The sequence below is a fragment of the Diceros bicornis genome, chromosome 18 (assembly GCF_020826845.1).
Source record: "Diceros bicornis minor isolate mBicDic1 chromosome 18, mDicBic1.mat.cur, whole genome shotgun sequence".
Lineage (NCBI taxonomy): Eukaryota > Metazoa > Chordata > Mammalia > Perissodactyla > Rhinocerotidae > Diceros > Diceros bicornis.
In genome coordinates, this window is record NC_080757.1 from 37,179,366 (window position 1) to 37,206,841 (window position 27,476).

Genomic DNA, 27,476 nt, shown 5'->3' on the forward strand with positions numbered 1-27,476 from the left:
TGGTACAGATGTTAGGTCAGGGCCAATCTTCCTCACCAAAAAAAAAAAAAAGTCCTTTGCATTCTAGGCCAGCTTCTCCTTCTTCACTTCTCTCTCCAGACCCTCAGGATGTACTCCCCATTTTTGTCTGCCACTTCTGTCCCTCAGCCTCTTCCAAACACACTCTTACTAAGGGATGACTTCCCTTAATAAGCTTTGTGTCCTTAAATTGCTTTTGTGGGTGGTTATGTCTTTCCCCATCAGATGAAGAGACCCCTGAAACCTAAGACTCTCCTCCAGCAGTTCGAGGGTTCTCTGAGGGCAAAGAGAATGTCTTCATTAATCTTGTAAATCTCTCAAGGGAAGAACTTGTCTTCTATTTTTTTTAATCCTGGCCCTATACTAGTTCTACACACTGTGGATGCTCAATAAATGTTGATTGACCAAGTAAACAACAGACTTAGTCCCCTTGAGTGTCCACAGGGAGAAAGTAATAACATTAGACAGAGCAGGCTGGATCCCTTAATATGATTACCTGGGATTTGTGGGCTGGTGACTCTTTTCCCCAACTTTATTGGGTACATTCATCTCCACAGAAGAGAGATTCCCAGAGACCACTAATGCTACCGGCCAAATGGTACGCTACCGTTAATTGCCTGGACCCTTTTAATCACAACTGAAGCTGCTGCCTCCAGAGCCCAAAACTGTTGTGGCAGTGGGTTGCACTGAGGTAAGCGCACTCTAACCAAGCTCAACCCTGTTGAGCTGGCTCTGTACCTGTATTTAAGACATTCTACTGTGAGCTGATGTATGACCTTAGCAAGTTATTTTTTGAGCCAATGTATGACCTTAGCAAGTTACTTTTTTAACCTTTTCTAAATATAACAACTTGAGATATAATTCACATGGCATATCATTCACCCATTCTAAGTGTATAATTCAACGGCTTTTAGTATATTCAGAGTTGTGCAACCATCTCTACAATAAATTTGAGGACATTTTCTTTACCCTAAAAAGAAACTCCATACCCGTGAGCAGTCACTCTCCATTTCCCCCAATGTCCAGCCCTAGGAAAACACTAATCCATTTTGTTTCTATAGAATATTCGCCTATTCTGGACATTTCATATAAATGGAATCATACAATATGTGTGCGGTCTTTTGTGACTGGCTTCTTTCACATGTTTTCAAGGTTCATCCATATTGTGACATATATCAGTACTCCATTCCTTTTTATTGCCAAATAATCCCATTTTATTGCCAAATAGCCTATTGTATGGATAAATCATATTTTATTTACCCATTCTTCAATTGCTGGGCATCTAGTTTGCTTCTACTTTTGGCAAGTTATTTCTTCGTGTTTTAACTTATACATCTATAAAAATGGGAGTTAATAGCCGTCTGTTTCAAAGGATTACTGAAAGTATACAAGGAATATACGAATATAGTTTACATTCTAAACTATAAAGCACTACATGCATGTAAAGACATTATTTTAATATTTGTATGCGATCAACTAAGAAAAGCACTGTGCCAGCATCACTTCCCCGAGCTCGTGGCCTATTGTTGGTTAACTCGGGGGAATTAGATGAGTATCTCTTTGGGTTTGATCTCTGTGTTGAGTCCATTTTGCTGTTTTCCTAGGTAATGGACTGCATCCCTTAGCCCCAGCCTGCTATCTCATTAACATTTGTTGCTAGGAGACCAGGTTAGAGTATGCTTAGCTCAGTGCAATCCACGGCCACTGTACAAAACCACTCAAATCATAGGAGAATGATATTTAAACATCAAGGCAGCTTCATTTCATCCCAATTTTTAGCAAGACCAGGGAAAAGGGCTGAAGCTACAGGTGTTCTTAGGGGCCTCGGTTTACTGAATATCTTGCCAACTCTCCCTTTTCTGATTTTAGGGTAGCTTTCCTTCACCACTCACACTCTCATGTGCCAGGGTGACTTCTTCTCCACTGCCCATCAAGTATGTGTGCTAAGGTAATGCAAAAAACATCTTAATATTAGACCAAGGAAAATGAATTAGGAAGGAAAACTTGTTGCCATAGTAAGTACAAAGATTCTAAAATCCAATTTAGATACAAATACTATTTGCTCCCCATCTTCCTATTTTTTGTAGGTATTTTACAACTATAAAATGTGTGGGTGCAAGGGGTGTATAAGGGAAAGGCTGGGGTGAGGAGTGGATTATATAAGAATGATTGTTTCCTTTACCACTAGTAGCTGCCTGGAGCATAATTTCCCCTTCAAAGCCTTGGTAAGAGCAGCTGGGGATAATGAACAGTGGTTAAAGATGCTTTGTTTTACATCCAGCAAAAAGGATCATTAACACCTCCGCTGTTTTTTCACCAAGCCTGTTGGAAGGGCTCCTGCTGCTGTTGATAATCATGGTAACCCTCAGGGTAGCAGGGGCAAAGGGGCGGGTAATTCACCAGAAAATGGTATTCACTGATTTGGATTACGTGCACGGCTGCTTCTCTCCATTCATGTGCTTAATTAAGAGCTGACTAGTACAAAAAAATGGAACTGCGATTCTTCACTGGAACTATCTGGGGAGCAAGAGAAATTCTGCAGGGAGGAAGGGTATCTGCCAGCAACACTGCATTTCCATCTCCCCATTATATTTCTGTTCTAGAGTTAGTCTTAATGTTACATCTGATTCTTAAGGGGCAAAAGGCTTATGAGTCCAAGAGATATTTTACTGAATTGGTGATACAGGAGGAGGAGTCATATAGTTTCATCTTCATTTTATCAAAGAAGAAATGAAGGCAAGTTGCTGTGACCAGGACACTGTAGTTTGTCTAAGGCACAAATCCAATCACACCAGAGAAAATCCCAGAAGGAAGCCAGAGCTATCGTTGGCTCGACCTTATTCATGACAGCACGTTTCACATCATTCAAAAGTTTTTGTAAAAGTCTTGAAAGTGACCAGCTGGTTGACTCCCCGGGAGTCATTTCCATTTGTTCAGTCCCTTGGAGGGACAGAAAATGGACTTGTTTTCTTATAGTTCAATTAGGCAAATCTGGATGGAGGGAATTGAACTTAGTTAACAAAGGGCGCCCAAAATCCACACTGCCCCCTTTCAAAAAAATGCATGGAAAGGTAGAGCAAGAAGTCAGGGCTCCAATTTCTCAAACTAACACTTCGTCACCTCCCTCTCCACTTCCAGATAACTGCCCAGACATTTTGTTGACTAGTTAAGACAGGTGAAGAGAAATCACTGGTGGGATCTACAATTCCCACAATCCTTTTGATTATATTTTCCCCATTAGCTTAAAGATAAAAGACCATAAACTCAAGGTTTATTTTAAATTATGAAAGTCCCTGAAATAGAGGACTAGTTTATTTTTAGTACTAAAGAGATTAACAATAGTTCTCATTATTCTGACTTATCCATATTCAAACTCACCTGCTCAGAAAGTTGCAAACCCATACAGGTTCTAACAACTCCTCCTAACCATTAAGAAAGGACTTACAACAATGAAAGTTATGTGCATAGGAAAGATCAAAGAGGAGAAAATGCCAATCAGAGGTATCCAGAAAGAAGGCTTTCTGTGATTGAAATAATATGTCATCTCCATGGTTCAGGAATTGGATGCTTCTGTTGGGAGCTCAGAAATCAAGATGAGAAACCTTTGGTAACCAAACTGGATTTCTGAGTTTTCTGTCGCGCCATTTTTAGCTAGTCTAATGCAAACAGTTGGAGAAAGAGGCCTGAGGAGGAGGAGGAAGAAATTCTCAACCTCTGATCAATGTCCAGCCCCAGGGTTAGGACTGACGTCTGAGAACAAATACACTGAGAACAAAGCCTGACCTTGAATGGCAGTGGAACAACTTGGAAAACTATTCACTTAGTACTCAAGTCAGGGTTGTTGCGAACAGTCAGGTCAGTTCCATCCCAGGGCCCTTGTACTGGAGACCCTGGGAAGAATGGGCACCATAGGTGACAGGCTGACACAGCTAGAGTTATGTGACTTAAAAGGTAGTAACCCAAAAGGATGGAAGTAACAGCCCTTAACACTATCCTTCAGGTAATCAACATGACTCTGCCTTTAGGGCAGCAAGACTGAGAACATCCCTGATAATTTTAGGTTAGGCAGAATCTCAGGTCATAACTCATAGTAGAAGCTATAGGTTCTACTCTATAAAATCTATATATAGTATGGATATAAGAGGCTGGGACACTTATAGGGTGTGGCAGAACACATGGTCTTCAAAGATCTGCTTCTCCTTCGCTGGGAAGATCTTGTCACAAATTGGACAATTCAAACAAACGGACTGCATGTGCTGCTGCTCCAAGGTGTGATCAAAAACGTCATCAGCCAAGTCTGAATTGCAGGTGGGGCATTTCTTGATGGAAAGCTGGGAGGAGGAGCAAAGAGGTCAGTACAAATGTAAGCCACATGTAGCAGAGACCACATCTACCTTATTTTCCACTACATCCTCCGCACCTAGAACAATGCTTGGCACGTAGTAGGAGCTCACGAAATAGAGGATAAATGAACAAATTCACACCTGGAGATACGCACTGGGGCTTTCTCTAACCCCAGGATTGAAGGGACTTAATATTGCTGAAGCAGTCAAACAACTTCCGGCTGGGAAGGGGCATTGGCCATACCTAGTCCTGCCACCAAACTCGGCTCACAGGTGGAGATCTGGAGCAGAATGCGGAAGGATGAACTGTGCTTTCTTCTGCCCACCTCAACAGGCTCGCCCAGCTTTGGGCACTGACCAAACTGATCAGCTGACTTCTGGAGTTATCAGAACCAACCAGTCCCCCTGTGGTTCTCCCATGAACTAGAGCAGGAAGGGAAATTTTCTCAAGGATCTAATGCGGGCAATCTCATGAATCAAATACTTACCAGGCTGGGGGCGGAACTTTCTTGGATACCTGAGGGTAATAAAAAAGATTTCATTCAATGAAAAAATATCATCCCTAGATTCTCCAACTGGGTTCTAGCAGCTGTTTTCTCTAACCTTCATTGTTCCCTTTCTCCCCACTTCCTCTGACTCTTTATCTCTCTCATATATACTATTTACTTCTGATAGAGGGGATCTAGGTTAATGATAAAGGGAAAAGAGGAAAAAATAATAAAGTTGCATTTCCAATAGCCATGCATATGTTATATAATCAGAAAAAAACAATAAACCTATTTTAAGTGTGGGGTAAAGGAGATTTTACTAAAAACAGCTACAATTTAACAAGAAATAGTCTGAGAATAGATTTTAAGACTGAATCCAAGCAATTGTTTTTCAAATTAAATGCTTAAAAATATTTTTAAAGAAAAAATAAACTTGTACCCCTGCCTGTTACAAAGATCTGATTCTGACTCTTAAGAGAACATGACTGCTTTAATTGTCCAAAAAACACAAATGAGGTCTCATATTGCTTTCGGAGACAAAAGAGGAAAGTTCCCTGTTGGACAAACACATCTGACCCCCAGCCCTTGAGTGATATAACTGGTTTTTAACCCCATTTCCTGTCCTCCAAACCACCCAGGGGTCTCTGTGGAGCACACTCCTGCTACCCTTGGTCAGGCCATTGGGGTGGCTGCCGTAACTGCCCGCTCCTGGGCGGCGTAACCCGCCTCTCGAGCTTCCATTTCCAAACCTTAATTAGCTTTCTCAGCTTTGTATGTGTATATCTTCTACATAGAGACATTTCTCTGATTTATATATTTGGAATATAGCCACGGGACTCAATTTGTGTCTGCTGCCTCTAGGCGAATGATCTGATTTGCGTCTTCCAGATTCAGATTTATTTCTCAATTAACACTTCTCGCCCAGCAATCTTTCTACTGGGTCCTCAACTTCTGCCCAGCAAGTCTTAACTATGAGACTGGCCTTAATTAGCATCTCAGACACACACACACACACAAATTTGTGGGGGAAAAGGGACGCAGGCCGGGGCCTTCCAGCTCGAATGGCAAAGTCGTCTTACCAGAGTATGGGTTTCCATACGCAAGTCTTGGGTTTTGTCCCGCACCTCCTTGATCTGAAGTAGGCACTTGATACGGCAAAGAGTCAAAATCCAGACCCATGTAACTCAGCAATCTGCTGTTCTCCCTCTTCAAAAGCTAAGGATAGAATATTTATAGAGACGCTGAAAGATAACAACAAAGAATGGCCAGGAGGAACTGGCTAGAGGATGCCCACTACGGGTAGTTTTCAATGAACAATGTGGCACAGGAGAAGCCCAAGAAATGATAAACCATAATTCTTCAAAAGGGGAAGCAGCAGCCTCAATACTCCAAAGATCTGAGTTCTTAGTAACTGAATTTAAATATATACTGAATTTTGTTTAGATTAATGCAAAAAAAGAATTTTAAATCTGTAAATATATTCCAACTGAAGCGGGGGGTACAAAAGTTGTGTGGAGATACAAGGGTGGCAGGAGCTGTATTAAGATTGAAACTGTTGTACATTATTAAGAGCAGAATGCTTCTTTTAGTCTCCTCCCCAGAACAACTTTCTTACACAATGTGAATATTCATCTACGATAATTTTCCCTTCTTCATGTTTTAGCCCATCAATTGGATGCACCAAGAGAGAAAGTGAGAGGGAGGAAGGAGGAAAGGGAGGGAATGAGAAAGATTTGACAGAGCAGAATGAACGAGAGAGAACGAGCCATGGGGGGGACAGACAGCATTTAAAGTTCTTAGAAAAAAGAAAATTAGTAAACTACCCCTTAACATCTTCAGAGGGCTTTACTATAGTTCTTAACAAAGCTTCCAAATATTAGATCTTTTCCTTCTTGTTTCAAATTGTGTGCATACTCCCTCCCCCTCACCCCGCCCCATCAGACTATCCGAGGAAAACAGGCATTTCAAAGTCAAGGTACACTTAGCTAAACCAAGAGGAAGAGAATGACAAGATCAGAAACAGACCCCAAAGGCTTTCTGCGATACTGAAACACACTGGCATAAACAATATAATCAAAAGTAGAATTGGTCACTTAGAAGCATAGCCCAGAAGGGTTACAGAGAGGGGAGAGGTGGCGAACTGCTGGAGGTGTAGATCTAGAAGCAGTAGCCAGAATGTCTGGACACTGACTCTTTGATGCTAGCAAGAGCAGGAGAATGACTTCACGTGCACCCACTTTATTTGTTGCCTTTATCCTCAATCAATCAATCAATCTATCATAACTTGTGTTTAACAAACAGTAGAAAAGAAATCTTGGTTGGATGAATGAATGAATGGATGAAAAAATGAACTGATGAATGAATCAATGCATAGCATTTATTAGGGGCCTACCACAGGTCCAGCACTGGTATAGACCACCACTTATGCTCCTGGTTTTTTTTTTTTTTGTGTGAGGAAGGTCAGCCCTGAGCTAACATCCACGCCAATCCTCCTCTTTTTGCTGAGGAAGACCGGCTGTGAGCTAACATCTATTGCCAATCCTCCTCCTTTTTTTCCCCAAAGCCCCAGCAGATAGTTGTATATCATAGTTGCACATCCTTCTAGTTGCTGTATGTGGGACGCCGCCTCAGCATGGCCGGAGAAGTGGTGCATTGGTGCGTGTCCAGGATCGGAACTCAGGCCGCCAGTAGCGGAGCATGTGCACTTAACCACTAAGCCATGGGGCCGGCCCTTATGCTCCTGGTTTAGCAGCAGAGAAAAAGGAAAAAGTTGGCTGAAGATAAGGGTCCCTCAGCCAGCATGAAAATGAAGTAGGATATTACTCCCCAAAGACAATACTTACAATGGCTGTGAAGTTAAAAGCAAAAATAATAAGTTAGATCTTCATCAAGGCTGTTGCTTTCAAGTTGACTATTGCCATGCCAAACAAGTTTCAGGTAAAGAACAAAGACAGGGATTTGTGGTAGATTAGGAAACTAGATTAAATTTTCTCTTTGTTTAAGAGCAACTGTCTCACCCACTGTCCCAGAAAGGACTCTTCTGTTTAACTTTTTATTTTATCACCACATCTCTGGGTCACCCTGCTCCCTCCCCTTAAAACCTTGGGGTTTTCTACCCTCCTTTATACACTTACATCATTTTCTCTTTCCACGTTCTCTTTCTCTCTCTGCAGAGCATCATATATAATCTTGTTCTCACTCAGTCTTTTTGACAGGTCAAAGTTCTGGTCCTGTCATTAATAAAAAAAATTTGGATTAGAATCACATATTGTAATCTGGATCCAAGGTGGGGTAAAACAAGGGGATCGCAGAGGATCCAGCTTTCCAAAGTGGTGGGACTGAGGTGGGGGAGAAGGAAACTGGGTCAGGGAGGAGTGGTGTTATGGAGGAGATGCTGACTTGCAGAAAAGTGACTTAACAAAATGCCTGAAGGCCTGAGCTGGCATCAAGATGCAGTTTCTTTTGGTTTAGCTGGGAGCATAAGTGACCCAAGAAAGAAAAAGTAGCCTTAGGGGAAACCTCAAGACTGACTTATCGGAATTAGGGATAAATGGAGCCTTGTTTAACCTCACCCAACCACAGAAACAATCATCTTTGTCTTGAATAAACATCTCACTCAATGCAGCATGAAGCACTCAGGGTTAGTTGGTGTGACTCCCCCCAGTGTGAGGACAGGATCTGGACTCAAGTTACACTGAGGAAGAAGGAACCCTGGAAGGCATTTATCCAAGGCGACAAGGAACCCAGACTGGGGTCTTGGGCTTCCCAGTATGATGGGTTGACCTGACTAGTTTCATGAACCCAAAATTTGTAGGCATGCTTCAGTGCTTCCCATCTCCTACCTACATACATTCACATGCGCATACCTCACAAAAACACTTAAGCTAATCCTACTAGTTGTGGGTTTTTTCCAAGATTTTTTATTTGAACGCTGGTGCCCAAACTGCTGTGCGCTTCTAGCCGACCCTGAGGTAGTAATGCAAGAGGGGGCTACCCGGTGACAGTGCTGACTGCAGGCTCCCGGCTCCCCATCCCCATTGGCTCCTGCTGGCTCTTCTGGTCCTGCTTCACTTCCTCAAAAGGCAGAAATAAGAAAGGACTATCTGAGTCTGCACAGAAACCTGCTCAATGGTTACCAAAACCTTCCCTGAGACCCATGGCTGATGGGTCTATGTTTCCGGGGATCCCCAGGTGGTTTCTGGCCGCACACTCCCTCCCTCCTCTTTTTAGCAGAGAGAGAAATTTCTCTCCTTAACAAGGGTGTACAATGCTGTGGTCTTGGTCTCAGGACCATACACCTTCATAGCCCTTGCTTCCTGGGCCCCTCATCTGTCACCTACCAGTGCAGCAGCCCTGAGCTGCCTGATCTGTTTGTGGAGCCGTTGACACTCTTTGTACTTCTCTAAGAAACAGGCTCTCCCGGCCTCTACCTTTGCCTTCAGGCGTTCCACCTCCTGTACTAACTGCTCTTCCACTGCTGTTTCCTTGTTCCTAGGCTCCTGAAGTATAAGATACACAGTCCTCACAGTTAGGGGCCTTTCAGATGCAGGAGGAATAAAGAATTGCTATCAGACAGCTGCGGAGCCCCTGGGTCTTGAAAAATATTCCATGAAAACCAAGGAAACCCAAACTTGCTACAAGGAGGCTCCAACCTTTGAATGGCTAGAGATTATTTAAAACAGAAATTTCTTTGTTACACCAGAGGTCACAAACTCAAATGTGCCCATGGGGGTGAGGCAAGTAATGCAATTGAATGAAGGAGTTGAATGCAATGAAACAGTGAGGACTGCAGCCAAATGGAGTGCACACGACCCATCTAAAGGCTGCCGCGGCTCCTCAGCCCCACACACGGCTGCTGGGGGAATGTGGGCTCAACGTTGCCAGAACCTCTAAGTTTTCAAGAAGCTGGAAATACAATCTTTTTTTTTTTGGTGAGGAAGATTGACCCTGAGCTAACATCTATGCCAGTCTTCCTCTACTTTGTATATGGGACGCCACCACAGCATGGCTTGATGAGCAGTGTGTAGGTCCGTGCTGGGGATCCGAACTCGCAAACCCCAGGCCACCAAAGCGGAGCATGCAAACTTAACCACTACGCCATTGGGCTGGCCACAAAATACAAAATTTTTTAATGGAAAATATTCCCATTTTTAGTTGCCGGTAACCAATTCAATTTTAAAAAACACCATCTAGGCCAAATAAAACATTTCTGTGGGCTAAACTTAACCCGTGAGCTGCTGATTTTCAAACTTTTATCTACTCTTTATTATATCATGCTAAAATATACAGTATCTTATATGTAGTAGTATAGTACAGTATCACATATATCTTATATATAGTATATATCTCGTATATATATATGATACGAGTTTCAATCCCAATAGTTAGATATCCTCTAGACATCAGGATTTCTCATGTTCTTATATCAACTCACAAAATGGGGTTTCTAGGCACCTGTCATTACCATGAGGCCTCTTTTCCGACAATATAGTATAGGAAATTATTAGTCAATTAGGCTTTCATTACTATATTACTATAGCTCAGAATAATTTATAATGATAATTGCTAATATTATATATATATATATTTTTAAAGATTTTATTTATTCATTTTCCCCCCAAAGCCCCAGTAGATAGCTGTATGTCATAGCTGCACATCCTTCTAGTTGCTGTATGTGGGACTCGGCCTCAGCATGGCCGGAGAAGCAGTGCATCGGCGCGCACCCGGGATCCGAACCCGGGCCGCCAGCAGCGGAGCGCATGCACTTAACCGCTAAGCCACTGGGCCGGCCCGCTAATATTATATTAATTATAACAAAATTTGTTTTGACTGCTGTAACATTTTCCAATTGCAGGCTCAACTTTATAATCATTAATTTGTCTGCCCCACAATAACTCTTTAAGGAGGTAGGGGTTATCCTGTGTGATTCCTAGCCCAAGGCTCTATGTACTACAACCTGTCATGAACTTTAACTTTCAATATTCCTTTATCACTCTTCACATATAAGAAATGCCCACCTCTCCTAAACATTTAGTAAATGGCAGATTCTCTGTCCTTTTGGGTAGACAGCAAAACGTCCAGAGGTAAATGCTATTCTAATTTGTCTTATTTATCCTTTCCATCACCTGAAAATACACTCTATCCCTTCCATTCTTTAGGCTCCCTCCCATATAGCCACAAAGAGACGTACCGCTAACTCCTGTTGTTTCTTTGTCGCGGCAGTTTGTTTCTGCTTCATCTCCTCCACTGTCTGCTCCAGCTTCTTCTGCTGCTCCCTCTGCACAAAAACAGATTATCAGTATCACTGCTGGGAAAACATACACACATGCACGCACACATGCACTCGTGCACTGGGAAAAGAGCCTGCTGAGCTAATGAGCAAGCAGGATGCAGAGAGAGAAGCAAGTCTCCTCTTACTAGTTTCTGAGAAAAGCCATGAGACACCTCATTTCAGATGGTTTCCTCTGAGACCTTTCCCAGAGCCAGTGATATCCAGGTATGTGATAGAGTAAAGAAAGTATATTTTCTCACAAACGCCTAAAAATGTTAATTTCTTCCATGACTTTACCTGTTCAGTTAAACTGAGAAAGAGCCGGCTATTTTCCTTTTTCAGATGCTCCAACTGCTCTGTCTTAGCTTGATCTCCCTGAACAAGCGTCTCCATTTCTTTCTCTTGAGTTGACAGCTGGGCCTAAAGCAAAAATAGTGAATATAAACAAGATATAAAAGAAGGAAAACTAAACAGGAACAATGCTTTTTAGTGTAGAGTAACATAAAGAGATGTGTGTTCCCAGCACCTCCCAACTGCCAAATATCCCTTAGAACTTCCTCACTTTTCAGCTCTACCTTATACCCTATGAATCGAAGACTCGACCAAGTAAAATTCGACAAATCACTCTTTAAAGCTCCTCTTTAAGGCACAGCTTCCTAAAAATGAGAGCAGTTCTGCTGCTATCTGCTTTACATTCCAGGTTTTCGAGTAAGATTTTGCTTGAAAAGATTTTGTAGCTAAAAGAAAAAGGTTCGAAAACCTCTGGTACAGATGACAGTTATCTATCTTAAGAGCTCATGACAAATAAAAACTGACCACATTATTCAGTTCCTTGTGGACTGTGACTATAAACAAAAGGGTGTGGAGGGTCAAGAAGAGAAAACACATGCTCTGAAACTTTAGTCCAATGCTTTGAGAGGTTCACCATTAGGCAGCACTACAATGAAACACAACCTTCCGGGCCACCAGAGAAGAGTGGCGGCAAGGCTAAGAAAATATACTTCGGCAAAGGCTGGCATTACCTACCTCAAGCTGATCCACTCTGACTCCCATCTTCTCATTTTCTGAGGCCATCTTCTGGTTTTGTTCTATCAGTCTGTAGAGGTGGAGATGACTATGTGAAAAATATGCTGATTCCAGATCAGCTCCCCCAGGCCTTAAATGATTTAAGGCTGCCTTGGCCCTAAGCCTGCAGAGCTATTTAAAAATCCCCCAGCCTCTTCTACACTCCTGTCTTGGCTTCCTGACTTCAAACTGCAAGTATTCAACACTTAATGTTAATACTTTAATTCAGGTCATTTCTCCTTATCATTCTGATACTAATTCTCTAACCTAGAATCAAAGAGCTCATGATTCAAAGGGGGAGAATCATACCTATCATTGTCATAATAGGAAGGCTGTTTTCTAACAAATTCCAGAAATCTAATCTGACCCTATCTAAGGGCATCCATAATACAGCGGTTCCTCCCACGAGAGAATCACACTCACTGAAGCAGCTCTGTCTCCCACTGGTCTTTCTGTTCCTCCACTTTCTGTTCCAACTTCTTACTGATGCTCTTTAGGGCTTCTAGCTCCTCCTGTAGATTGAAACGTCAAAGGGACACATCACTTCTAAGACGGTTTTTAGTATCTCAGGCAGCCAACAAACATTTATTGAACACTTATTATTAAATCAGGCATAGCATGACTCAGCAGTGAATGAAATATCCAAAAGTAAAGGGATTTCCATATTAAAATGTTCTTAATATGTTCCTTCCATATTAAAAATGCATCTACCTTACTTTCTCCTCCACTGGAACTTATATTTGTCCATTAATTCATTAAACAAATATTTCATGAGTGCCTGTTACACACCAGACACTGCTCTGGCACTGCAGACACAGCAGTGGACAAAATAAAGTTGCTTTTCTCCTAGAAAAGTGCTGTCCAATAAATTCATGAAAGCGACATATGTAATTAAAAACTTTTAGTAGCCACATTAAAAAAAGTAAAAAGAAACAGATGAAATTAATTTTACTTATAGCATATATTTAACCCAATATATCTAAAATATCATTTCAATATGTAAACAATGAAAAAAAATATTTTACATTTTTTTCATACTAAGTCTTCAAAATCCGGTATATAGTTTATGCTACAGTATGTCACAATATACCACATTTCAAATGTTCAATAGCCCCATGTGGTTAGTGGCCACCATACTGGTCTTCAACATTTGTTTTTTCTTTCCCAATTTCATTCTGCACAGAAGCCAACTTTGTGTGTTAATAACAACTCCCTGCTTTTAGCTCTAAGATTTAAAAATTTTCAGTTTATAGTTTTTTAAATCATTTTTTATTTTTAAAAACATAGTAAAATATACATAACATAAAATTTACCATCTTAACCATTTTTAAGCATACAGTTCATTGGCATTAAGTACATTCACACTGTTGTGAAACCACTGCCACATGCACCCACAGAACTCTTTTCACCTTACAGAACTGAAGCTCTGTACTTATTAAACACTAACTCCCCATTCCTCCAACCCCCATGTCCTGACAAGCACCCTTTTACTTTCTGTCTCGACAAAGTTGACTCCTCTAGGTACCTCATATAAGTGGCAGCATATGGTATTTGTTGCTCTGTGTCTGACCCATTTTATCCAGCAGAATGTCCTCAAGGTTCATCCATGTTGCAGTATGTGTCTGAATTTCCTTCCCTTTTAAAGCTGAACAATATTCCATGGTATATACATACCATACCATGTCTCTCTATCTGTCTGTCAATGGACACCTGGGCTGCCTCTACCCTTTGGCCATTGTGAAAAATGCTGTTATGAACATGAGTGTACTAGTGTCTCTTTGAGAAAATAGGTATTATCAATCTCCTTTTTACAGAAAGGGAAACTGGGGCTCAAAGATGTTAAGCAATTTCTCCCAGTTCATCAAATAAGTGGGAGAACCAGTCTGTGTGCCTCCAAAGACAAGGTTCCTAACCACTGTATGATCTTGCCTCTAAAAAACATGGATTCTAACATCAAAAATACCTGAGTTCAAGTCCCAGCTGGTTCCATAGCCATGAACTGACTATGACATTGAGCAAGTCACTTAAATTCTCTGAGCTGCAGGGCTGTTGTAACGATTAAATGAAGCGATGTGCTTAATTATAGTGCCTGGCACATAGTAGGTGCTGAATAAATATTGACTTTTGTTATCATGATAATAACTGGTAGCAAGCATGTAGGAGAGCTAACCTGAGAACCCAGACCCTCTGATTCCTTGGCTAGAACTTGGCAGGTGGGCTAGAGGGCTCCTGACCACACACTGATTCTTGACAGCCAGATTGTGAGTTATGCCTATGCCACCTTTGTTTGTTATCTCACTGCTGGGGACAGGCCAGGCCTACAGCCTGGACCTGCCATCCACACTTCTATACCAACCCAGGGCTGAGGACATCACAGGCGCTTGTGTGACAGCAAGGTGTAAAGAACAGAGCGCTGTCTGGGAGTCAAGAGAAGTGGGTCCTAACCCAGTGTCATCACTAAACAGACTGCTTCTCCTCTCCTCTGGGCCTCAGTTTCCTCATTTATAGATCAAGGGCTTTACAGGTGGTGATTGCCAAGGTCTGTGTGTTCTGGAAACTTCTAAGCTTTGACTTTGGTGTAATTAGTTTAAAGTCTTTAGAGAAAACTCTCCTCTTTAGCTTCTAGCATTATCAACTCTCATTTACCACCTGCTGATTTAAAGGGCGATTCAAAAGAGAAGTAGCAAAGAGTTTGGATAACCTGCAACCTTACTTTAATACTCTCTTCTCTCTCTTAATATCCACATTCTAGCTAATTGGAGCAAATATTTCAAATTATAAATAGGCAATGGGAAGAAGCAGTCAGATTGCCTAGGTCTGAATCCTGGCCCCATCACTGATTAGCTGTATAAGAGATCACTTAACCTCTCTCAGCTTCAGGTTACTCATCTATAAAATTGGGATAATAATAGTTCCTATTGCAAAGGTTTGCCATGAAGTTTAAATAAAATAACCCATATAAAACTTTTAACACTGTGCCTATTCAAAGATACTAGCAGAAGGGAGTGAGATCATAAGCAAAACAGAAGACGGTGCTGGAGAAGAGGCACCATCCAATTCTGATCTCCATTCTCCAAGTTCACCTTTACCCAGCAGCCATACCTGCTTCTCTTGGAGTTCAGCCTGCATGTCTGAGTTCTGCTTCTGGAGGCTGGCACAGCTGTCCTTCAGCTTCTGGTTTTCTTTGCAAAGCTCCTTGTTGTGCTGCTCAATCTCTTCCACCTCACCCTACAAAAGAGCATTCCACAAAACTCATATTTGACCCTTTATAGCTCAATGGATATTCAAGTCCCTCTAGGGGACTTGAAAATTCCCATAGGCTGTGATGGTGAGGGCCCGGCTGAGTCTCACTCACTGTAGTGACATCTGTGTACCCAAATGGGAGCAGCCCCTCAGTATGTAGGGAACGGGTAATAGAGGTCTGCCTGTATAATTGCAGCATCGAGCCTGCCATTACCAAGAAAGAAAGATAAACAAAATAAATGCCATAAAAAGTTAAAAGGGGGAATGAAAGAAGAGTATAGATTCTTCTTGCAAACACTTAGTACTGTTTGTCTCTCTTACGGGACTTAGCTCCGTGAGGCCAGGGACAGTGTTTTAATTGATTCTTCACTGTATCTCTAGTGCCAACCACAACGCTGAATGGAAAGGAGGTTTCTTGTTAAATGAATGAGTAAATGAATCTAATGCTCACGTATCACAGGCTCTGGGTCAGAACTGAGAGATACAAAGAATATTTGGTGCTTCTCTCCTCAAAAGAGCTTATAAGTTTACGGAGGTGATAAGATATGCGGATGACAAAAATTAAGTAACTGGAAAAGTTAAGGGAATAACTGAATGTCCACTGAGTTACAGAAGTTTTAGAGAAGGGAGAAATCACTTATTGTTATGATTCTTGTTAATGTTCCTAAGTCATTCCTGAGTGGATTTGAGTGGGTACTGTATAAATTTTTCCCAACAGTATCTGTTAGACATTCAATAAAGGCTTATTGACTCAAATTCCACCCTATCCTGGAATTGCTACGGTTAATGCCAAGAAGAGATTGAGGTGACATGTTTACAGACCTGAGTGGTAACAACCAGGATGTCCTCCTCATTTTCTGGACGGAACTGGAAAGGGATACTTGCTCCCCGGACCACACCATCCTGATCCACATAGCAGAACTGGTAATACTCATCATCCTTGGGCAGGTAATAAGCTGAAAACACAACATGATTTTTAATCCAAAATAAGGTCTATTCAGGAAACTAAAAATCTGAAAGTCTTTTATCTGCCCTAGGAAGCTCAAGCTCAAGGGAATGAATTAACGTTGGCTGCTAACTGTCTTCAACACCTTTGATGCAGTATTTTTCTCACCTTTGAATTGGACTTCCTGCTGTTTGGCTGATTCGCTGTTTAGGTCAACGGGCAAAGTAACCCACATGAAGGTGTAATACTCACGAGTTGTCTTCCATCCCACCTGCAATGATAACAGGCTCTCATTTAGCATCTGAAAGTGCTCAGGGAAAATCCTCATTTGGGCTATGTCTTCTTAAAATGCACTTACTTTTGATTTGCTTATGTTGAAAATACAATAGAATGAGTTCATTATGACAAGATCCATCCACCATGGATCAAATCTTGTTTTTTGACTTATGAGAACAATATATGGTAAAATGTCTGATACAACTAAAAATTGGCATGCATACACAGTCCCAAATTCCTGTCTTAGAAGGAAACGAAAACTGGCCACTAACACCCAGGACAAGACTTCCAAAGATTTTATCTCCAAGTCAGACACAGAACTGAGAGTGTTTGGGGAAAATAGTTCTGAGAGTGTGAACCTTGATCCCACTATCTTCTTGTAACAGTGTTCCTGGGACTTCTTAATCAGAAAGTACTTCTGATTTGCCCTCTCCATCGGTTTGTCCTCTCCTGTGTCCAATTCAGTCTTGTCACCTATACCAACCTGCTTATACTACTGCATTTAAAAAATGCATTTTTTGAATAATGTGTGTGTTGGGGGTAGAGAAGCAAGAGATTTCTTAGATTATGAGACACCCGATAACTGAGTCCAGTCTATACAGTTTTCTTTCTTCAGTGTTTTTCTTAATGCATATTTAATGAAGGTTTTTTGGTGATAAAGATAAGAACAATCTCTTCTAGGTATTGAATGCAATAAGTCATAAGATATAAGGATACGTAAAAGATGCCTCAGAGCAGAAAGCTGCCTAAGTGGAAAATATTCTCACTAAATGCAAAGAGGGTAAAAGATGGCTCAAATCGTATCTGGAAGATAAGAGCACACCAGAGAATAGAAAGGGAGCCATTGTGTCTTCAAGGCGAGAACGCTCAGAGAGAAGCAAAATTACATTTATTGCCGTATTTTGACCCTGCCTGAGCCCAATGGGAAGAAAAAGAACTAAAAATAAGTTCCATTTTTATATATTAAGGAATCAGAGCAGGGTTGAAAAGGCTACACTGAAAGCTCATCAGAACATCCTAGGGCATGTTTTAGTGTCTCATTAATACACACCCCATTGCTGTAAGCATCTCAGAGCCACTGCAGCCGGCGGTGGTACAGGAAGCAGGAATTTTATGGAGTCTTCATTCACATCCTGGAGTTTCTTAATGCACTGTGACCAAAATATCATCTGAGAAGGCCTAAGAATTACTGCTGCCTTGGAACAAGGAAACAGCTTCTAGCCACCTGCAATTTCTGTCCTTGGCTCCTCCACCTGAGTAGTCCTAGCCCCAGTCTGCCTCTTGTGGCATGATATTTCCCCTCTCCGAAACCCTGGAAACAATTAAATGCCCAGGTAAAGGAGAGTATGGAGCACAGGACTTATGCTGAGGGAAGGAAAGCCGACTCCCCCCCTCTTCAGGCTCTATCATTGGTGGTAGCTTTTGCTATATTGAGAAGATGTAGCATACTGTACATTCAAAAACATTTCATGAGTGCCTACTCAGGGCCAGGAAGCACCCGTGTTAGGCTTGATAATGAGTTGAGGAGTATGATTAAGACTACACTGAAAGAACACTGGGAGAGCTTTAGAAGTGAGACACGAAGGACAAAACTTTATAGTCAACTCTCACTTCTCCAACTTACCATCTGTTGTTCAAAGGAATTCAGCAGAATAGACGAAAAAAGCAGAGATTTGGGAGTCAAACTTGCTTTACCACTTACTCACTGGGAGACCCTGGGAAAGTCACCATATTGAGCATATTCATTTTATTCATCTGTGCACAAGAGATACTACTACTTACCTCAGGTTGCTGCTGTGCTGTGAGCATTAGAAAACACACACACACACACACACACACACACACACACACACACACAACCTTATCATAGACCTAGCACATTGTGTGTTCTCAAAAAATTTGTGTTCTCTCTTTATTAGTCTTAGAACTTTCTTTCAGGCTTCAGGGTAGGTGTTCAAATCAATAACTATGGACGATGAACACCAGAAGTCATTCTTTGGATTAGCCACGATTTCTTTATTGAGGTACGGTAATACCTCTGAAATGCATTAAGCATTCCAAATATGCATGCATTTTTCTTTTTCTAATGTTTTTAAACATTTGTTTTTAAAAAGCATAAGATTTTCATTTGGTTTACAGTGAAGTCCTCACTGGAAGTTACTAAGTGCTTGGGAAATACAATCAGTCTAAGCAAAACGGAAACAAAACTGTGTCACCAAAAAAAAGTTACAGATTACATTTCAAAGCCTAATAAGTAATTTTGAATCATCCTGTCTTTTTATTATCTATATCTGCACTGTCCAATATGATAGCCACTAGCCACACGAGGTTATTTAAATTTAAATTAATTAAAATTAAATAAAATTTAAAATCCAGTTACTCAGTTACATTAACCACATTTTAAGCACTCAATAGCGACATGTGGCTAGAGGCTTCTGTATTAGACAGTGAAGGTATAGCTCCACTGTAGAAAGTCCTACCTGACAGCTTTGCTACATATGTGGAGGAAAAAAACAACTACTATCTTCTTTCCAAAATAGAAAACACTCTGGTGTCAGTTTTCTGTGTTAGAACATCTTTTGGGCTAATGATTCAATATCCTGAAGTCTCAGGAGCTGTCAGGATACCTGCCACTGTCCCTCTGGTTGTCTACTATCCCGACCTCTAAACACCAGCTTCCATCGCTCCATCAGTTAGCTAGGAATTCCAAACAATTAAGGAAAAATAACTCAACGAGGGATGTGAATAAGCACCAGCTCCTTCACAGTAGTCAAGAATGATATCTGACCGTAGAATGAACAACATTGGCAGACAAGTACATGAAATACTATGTCAAAACAAAGGTCACTGACGTTGGGACTCAGAAGTGTAAATTACTTAAATTTGACCTTTATCTCCTGTCTTTGGAAATAGGAAGATTTGTCATTATGGGGGGTGTGTGTGTGTGATGTCAGAGACAGAGACACAGATAGGGGGAGAAGGGGAAGTAGAGAGTAAGTTGACTGTAATAAGAAAGTACCATTTCTGTACTTGAACTGACAGTGATTAGACACTGGAAAAGTCTCGTAAACCTTTGGTCCTTGGAAATCTTTACAAAAAAGCAAGACACTCTACTAAGTAAGAAAGTGATGTTTAAAGTCAGAGAAATTATAAAAGGGGCCACCCATCCCAGTCAAGTTATAGATGAATATTTTAAAATAGGATAATTAAAAAAAATTTACATTTGGTCTTTGCAAGCATAATAAAACTTGGAGATTGTATGATATGCCATCTTAGCTTGCGGCTGAAATTAAAATTTGAGTCCCACACAGCACACGGTTTGTGAAAGGGAAAGTGCTAGGGAGCTTAGTTTAGGATTTTAAAATTGGTCAGACATAATATGTAAAATGCTTATAATACACAGACAGTCACACACTCAGGTAATGAAGATTCATCTCTAGTTTCCAGTCACTTGATGCTAAAGTAATCACTTACTCTAAAGATGCCAATCCAGTCCTTTCGACGGGGAAGGAAATGCTGGGTGAGGGTGTAATAGCACGTGACATCCCCTCCAGGGACGTAGAACTTCTCCACGCTGTTAAAGATGACCTGAGAGAAATGACAATGATCCAGCAAGATGGCTGATGTGGGGGGATCTTCTATTGTCTCTTCCATGGTGGGGGTCCTGTTATGAGATATGGGATAGAATAAGGCTCAGAAATGGTTGTCGGAAATGCTGGAGATTTCTGGGCTCTCACCCAGGGAACATTCCATTCCAAGCAAGTCAGGAAAAGCAAAAGCCTGACAAATATTGTGATCATACAACTTGCTTTCTGTTTCACTTTGAGCCAGTTTGCATTCATAACTTCCTATGCAATAAGACTTTTCTGAGAACATCTTTGACCTCTTCACCCACAGACACCACCATCCTCACGTACCGTTATTCTCTGCTCATAGCTAGTTTATTCCCCTTCTTCTTTTTTTTTTTTGTGAGGAAGATCCGCCCTGAGCTAACATCTGCCAATCCTCCTCTTTTTGCTGAGAAAGACTGGTTCTGGGCTAACATCCATGCCCACCTTCCTCTACTTTATATGGGACACTGCCCCCAGCATGGCCTGACAAGCGGTGCACTGGTGCGAGCCCGGGATCGGAACTGGCGAACCCCGGGCTGCCGCAGCTGAGCACACGCACTTAACCGCTTGCACCACCAGGCCGGCCCCTCTCCTTCTTCTAAATGCCTTAAATAAGTAAGGCGGAAAGGAAATAACCTAAAGGAAAATAACCTGAGCTGGGAATTGTAAGACCTAGATTCTATATTTTTTATCCCAGCAAGCCCTGTGACTTTGTCAATTTCTCTAGATTTCAGCTTTTCCATTCAATTCCATTTATCCTATAATTATCAGGCCCTTCCATATCAGGCACTCTGCTAGAAGCTGGGGATAGGTGCAGGAAGAAAGATAGGGATGAGAGAAGGAGATTATTTGACATGCAGTGGCGACAAGCATGGGTTCTGAAATCAGAATGGTGGAGCTCAAACTCTAGCTTGACCACCTATTAAATGCACGACCTTGGGCAATTTACTTAATCCACTGGGCCCATGCCTGTTTCCTCATCTGTAAAATGAACAAAATGCTCTTGGGTTCAAGACGGAGAGATGCAACTGGTTAGGAAAATGAAGAAAAGCTTCGGGGAGTGAGTAAAATCCTAGATAAGCCCACCAGGAAAATTAGGATTTTGATAAGTGGGTTTGGGGACGAGGAAATTCCAGGTGAATGAAATAGCATGCATAAAAGCAAAGAAACAGAAAAATGCAGCCCTTGGAAGACAGCAAGTAAGTCTGGATCCCTATTTATAAAATAGGGATAATAACCTGTATTTCACCTTTCTAGGTCAAAGGACAGATAAAATGTGATCACCGAAGAGACACTATTCAGGAGGTAAAAACAATACATAAAAGAAACAAAGTCTTTTGAATTGTTGAGACCTGATACTCTGTCCCCCTAAAAGTCACATGTCCTGTCTTCTACATGCCTCTCTGGTCTAACATTTAGTGAGTCCATGATTCTCAACCCAGGCATTTACTTAGAAATGAAAACAATATTGCAGCTGTACCCAGCAGATGAAGAAAGAGCTGTACGTATGCAAACATGCAAAAGTCCTGCCCCACCCCACTTATTTCCTGGTTTTATTTTGGGCTCTAGGCAACCAGGCTTCTTCTTCCAACTTCCCCAGAAGTCAGTTTTTTCACAGAGCCAAGGACACTTTGGGGCACTGAACTGTCTATTCTTGGGACTGAGCTAAGGAACTAAGAAATGTATTGGCTTTCTGGTTTGTGACAGTTTAGCCATATCCTCAACCTCAAACCTCAGATCAGTTTTTCTGAGGAAGGGAGAGGTCACATTCCAGTCTAGGTCAGGCCTTGTTCCTCATGATAAGCTGTTGCCTGTGTGATCTCTTGGATGCTAAGGGAGGGATGCTAAGGCAGCTTTCTCAGCTTGCAGACCCCAATGTTTCCTCGTGGTCTCCAGTCACACAGAGGCCAGCATATCCCCTCTGTTCTAAGCCTGGAGCACCACTTCCCTGGGCCTGTAAAATGACTTTGTCGATGGATCATGAAGAACTCACAGGTAAGAGCACTTCAAAGCCTGTCTCTCTCTTTTCTTTTTAATAATTTTATTTATTTATTTATTTTTCCCCCAAAGCCCCAGCGGATAGTTGTATGTCATAGCTGCACATCCTTCTAGTTGCTGTATGTGGGACGCGGCCTCAGCATGGCTGGAGAAGTAGTGCTTCGGTGTGCGCCCGGGATCCGAACTGGGGCCGCCAGCAGCAGAGCTCGCGCACTTAACCACTAAGCCACGGGGCCGGCCCCAAGCCTGTCTCTCAATTAACCTAAGTACCATACTCCCTGTTCTTTTCCTTCATAATACTATCACCAATGTGTATACACAACATAATGCCTAGCCCATAGTAACAGCTGATTAAGTATGCATTGAATAAATGAATGAATAAGATATGCATGTAATTCATCAAAAAAATGAAGGTAAGGGGCTTTGTAGGTAAACAATGGTGTGAATGACAGTGGGGCTAATTCTTTTTTTAGCCCTGCTCTTAATTTGTTGGATACCCTTGGAGAAGCTGCTGTTTCTCAGTGTTCTCTTTTTCTAAAATAGAGTGAGGAGATGATAATCTCCAAGTGCTATGTCAATTCTTGGTATGGCTCGTTCAGCTGGCGTAGCTGGTTCAAGTGGCATGGTGCCAAAAAAACAAAAGGCACAGATTTGATTTCCTTAAGGGCCCATAAAATTCATACTCCATTACCCACCTTCCACACACTCAAACTCTGGCAAGCTGTTTTGCAAGTGGATGCTACTCTGAAAGGCAAGACCAGCTAAGGGTATGGTGGCTTGGTAGAGCCTCTCTTTCCTTACTAGAAAACCAATCAATCTGTAAGTTAGCACATGTACAGAACACTGAAGGAAGGACAGCACATATATACAAAATGACACCAAAGAGCTCATGTTCTGAGGTTTGCGAGTACAGCCAATGGAAACTCTATCTCTTTTCATTCATCTGAAAACCCAACCATCTGTCTGGAAAAGTCAACAGTTTTGGTTCTTTGCTTATCAAAAATGTAAGAGACTTCATGAAGTTTCCCATTTCAGACATCTCATCACCTTCCCAGAAGGACTCAGAGGCACCCAATGTCATTCTGGGTATTCAGAACTCAATCATTCCTGAAATAAAAAATTCTCCTCTGCCAAGACTGGGGAAGGAGTTGAGGAGGCAGGTAGAGTGAAGAACAGTAGTGGCTTCCCTTCTCGGCTTCTTACCAAAGCTGAGGACAGAAAAGGCCACGGGTAAATCTAGAGCGTAACCACGCCAATCTGGACCGGCTCAGGGAGGAGCACCTCATTCAACTTTTCCTGGAAGGAAGGTACTGATTTTTAAGGTCAGAGATCCTTAAAGCCTTTCCTCTCTCCCAGTGATAAAATTTCCTGGGAGAAATGGGGTCAAACAAGGACTTGGAAAATTACCTTTCAGACAAAACAGTCTAGAAATTACTGTGGAGGATGGTTAGGGAGGATGTGGAAGGAAAACTGGAATGATTTACATATCCACTGTCCCTTTCCTTTTTTTTAAAGGTTTTCTTTGTTTTTTTATAATTGTATTTATTTTTCCCCCCAAAGCCCCAGTAGATAGTTGTGTCATAGCTGCACATCCTTCTAGTTGCTGTATGTGGGACGCGGCCTCAGCATGGCCGGAGAGGCAGTGCGTTGGTGTGCGCTCGGGATCTGAACCGGGGCCGCCAGCAGCGGAGCGCACGCACTTAACCGCTAAGCCACCGGCCGGCCCCACTGCCCCCTTCCTTTAACCACTCTTCCCACCATGGAACCTGTCCACCATCCATTTCTAATTCTGGCAATGTCCTTAGAGGCAAGGAAGAGAGAAATATAAGAAGAGCAAAAGTTAAATTTAGAAGCACAGAGAGCTACTGGGTCATGAAAAAGCAGTGGGATGAATTAGGCCCCTTAGAAACTGTGGAATGATATTCTACCTAATTCCTTACCTTCAACCTCAAATCAAAGACCAGCCACATAAGGAGTGACCAGGGAAAATAGGGATTTTTAAAAACAAACCTCAAGCATGAGAAAATAATGCAGAGATTCCACAAACTGTTAGAGGCACTTTACTTGAACTCTGACATAGCTGTTACTTTTTTTTTTCCAGCTCAGTTTCCAAAAGGATTAGGGTCCTCAAAGGAGATAGGCAATAATAGGCAATGTATTTTAAAATAAGTCCCCTGAACTGGCTCCTAAGGAAATCTGACACATTTTCATCTAATGAGCTTTTCAAGCCTAATATACTACTCCCAGGACTGTTCCATAAAGGCACAGATTCTCTGATTTTCTCCCGAAGAAAAGGAACAACAGCCAGTTCTACTTCTACTCTTCCTGTGGGAATCTGTAAACTACACTGATATGCTTTTTAGTAGAAAAATTTCTAAATGTTGAAAGCTTCCTGGTTCAGATTCTAACAATGCAAATGTCCAACCAAATCAACTCACCAATTTTCCTAAAGATTTTTCCTCATGTATGCTGAGCCACAAAGAAATAATCTTATTAAAAATAACTAAAATTCTACCTTAAAGAATGCCCAACATTTTTACATTAGCCTTTTTTTTAATACCTCTTTGATTTTATTTATTTATTTTTCCCCCCAAAGCCCCAGTAGATAGTTGTACGTCACAGCTGCACATCCTTCTAGTCGCTGTATGTGGGACGCGGCCTCAGCGTGGCCGGAGAAGTGGCGCGCAGCGGCGCGCCCAGGATCCGAACCCAGGTTGCCAGCAGCGGAGCGCGTGCACTTAACCGCTAAGCCACGGGGCTGGCCCTACATTAGCCTTTTACACCAGTGGGCAAATGTGTCAAGAGAAATGAAGATTGCATGTAGTTTCTGCGGATTAGTTTACAGAAGGAAACCAAAAGCTTCCACAGCCAAGAGAGAAATGCAAATCGACTCTTCATTTGGGAACAGTAAAACCCAAGACAAGTAAAAACCAAACCCACATATAATCTAATTCCTTCATCCTTCTGCCAACTTAACTTTCTAAACGATTAGCAATTAGCAAAATGGATGAAGTGATTTGAATCCCACTCCTCCTTGGCCCTGGAAGAGATGCTTACCCAGAACTACCTTAGAGAGCAGTCACAATGGAGATGGCCTGAGACAGGGAGCAGAAGCAAAGACACACAGTCATTGGTCCTCAGGTTAACGAGCCACTTGCTCTAATCCAAATTTTCAAGTTCCTTACCTAAAATCTTTCAGAATGCCTCAGAAAAATTTTATACCCCCAAGAAACTTTTATAAATTTTTTAATACGTTTCTGTAGTTCTGTATTTTCAGTATTTCAACATGCTGAGCTTGTTATATTTATTTTTTATTTTTTTGTGAAGAAGACTGGCCCTGGGCTAACATCCATGCCCATCCTCCTCTACTTTATATGGGACGCCGCCACAGCACGGCTTGATGAGTGGTGCATAGGTCCCCTCCCGGGATCCAAACCCTTGAACCCAGGGCTGCTGCAGTGGAGCTGGCCCACTTAACCACTACACCACCAGGCCAGCCCTCATGCCCTCTCTCCTCCCTCCCCCAGGAGACTTTTAACACTACTCCTTAACGACTATTTGGATTGGCTGCCCAGCTTGTTCTACGCAGAGCCTCATCCCACATCCCACACCACCACAGTGCCAGCAGTACTAGGGAAGAACAGAAAAATAGTTCTGGGACACAAAATGCAGGCAACCAGAAGAAACTGTGTGAAAGGGTCAAAGTTATGTAATAAATCTCCATTTTACTGAGATTATCCACTTCTTCTTTGAAAGGGGTGACTATGCTAATTGCTGAAGTGAAACAAGCAGTGACAGTGTTTGAAGTAAAGGGGACTAGGCTAGGAGCCAAGGGATCTGGGTTCCTGTCTTAGTTCTGCCACTAACCAGCTCTGAGACCTTGGCCAAGTCACACTCCTTCCCCTTTCAGGCCTCAGTTTCCTCATTAGTAAAACTGGTGGATCAGGATAGAAAATCTCTAAGAAACTTTCCAGCTACAAAGATGATCCTAAGTGAAAGAAAAAGGAAGTGAAAGTTCATTTTAACTGTCTCTTCATCTAAGAAAATAAGGAAGAACAGTATTTTATCAATAAGCACAGTCAAAAATTTTAAAGAGCCCTAGATGTACCATCTGACTCGAAAGACAATATGACTTGTTAGTGCTACCTAACTCTTCCTTACTATCTTTCTGGGGGCCTTTCCACTCCACAGCTGTGGTGTCTGCTAAAGGGTAGAGTTTCAGGTAGAGGCCCTCTGAAAATACCTGTGAAAGTGAGTCACCTGGATATTCCTTAACCATGTACTCCACATAATTTACAAAGACCTACTGCAGAAAGAGTCTTTTGCTTTAAACGGTTTTTGCAATAGTGGAGATAAGTTATAACATGCAGTATCCGTGTTATTCTATTCAGCTGCAGCCACAGCCATTTGTTGGCTTGCATCAGGAGCAAAGAATCCAAGTGATAGAAAAAAGTTAACAAGCCCTGGGAGGGGTTGAAATCATAATGCGAGCGGGAACATTAGCCTCCAAACTAAACTGGGCTGATGGTGGCGGTGGGGAAGGGTTCTGGGAGACTAACTGTAAAGACGCAGGTCGCTACACTCCTGGTGCTTATTCTTCTAGGCGGCCCAGAACATCTCCTCCAATTACAGAAGGCCTGATGTGAAGGAAAGGGGCATCAGGGATCAAGCCTGCTTGTAGACGGGGAAACTGGGGCCCAAAGAGAAAGTAACTTGCTTAGGGTGACTGGGCAAGGCCCCGCTTCGGCCTCGAAGCAAACGGAGATGACGTCAAGGACCAGGATTAAGGAACCACCACGACCTCGGCCCGCGGGAGGGAGCATGACGCAGTGACGTCAAGACCCTCACTCCCGTCAGAGGGGTCCCTTCTGCCCAAGGAACCTCCCACCCCGCCCAGAAGGGCTTCACAGGCACTGAAGTCCTGCCCTCTTCGGGAGAAAACTGCCCCTCAACCCTCCAAGGCCGCGGAAGGGGCTCCAGGAGTTTCATAACGCCACTCCCACTTACTGTCACCCTAAAAAGATGGAAGGAGGTGAAAACCGAAACGGGCCGCACTTCCACCCGCCCACGACACTTTCTCAGGACTGGAAGTCTGAATCCGGAACCCAAGGGCCCAGCTGCCCCTAACTGCACTCGTTCACTCCAGGGACTCACCAGGGACAACAGCAGCCGGCGTCGGCGCAACGGCAACAGGGCAAGGAAGGGGACAGGGGCGGG

At 42.3% G+C, this 27,476-nt stretch overlaps 1 protein-coding gene across 1 annotated transcript; it reads right to left on the bottom strand.

The window, feature by feature from the left end:
• Positions 1-3,288: 3,288 nt before the first annotated feature.
• On the bottom strand, positions 3,289-27,476 carry CALCOCO2 (calcium binding and coiled-coil domain 2). Its single transcript, XM_058560760.1, has 13 exons — positions 27,414-27,476; positions 20,125-20,314; positions 16,543-16,645; positions 16,251-16,384; positions 15,288-15,413; positions 12,609-12,697; positions 12,147-12,216; positions 11,418-11,540; positions 11,040-11,126; positions 7,984-8,079; positions 5,929-6,064; positions 4,850-4,878; positions 3,289-4,349 (listed from the first exon to the last, which is right to left on the bottom strand). The coding sequence occupies exons 2-13, from the start codon at positions 20,302-20,304 to the stop codon at positions 4,173-4,175; spliced, it is 1,350 nt and encodes a 449-aa protein (XP_058416743.1). The 5' UTR covers positions 20,305-20,314; positions 27,414-27,476; the 3' UTR covers positions 3,289-4,172.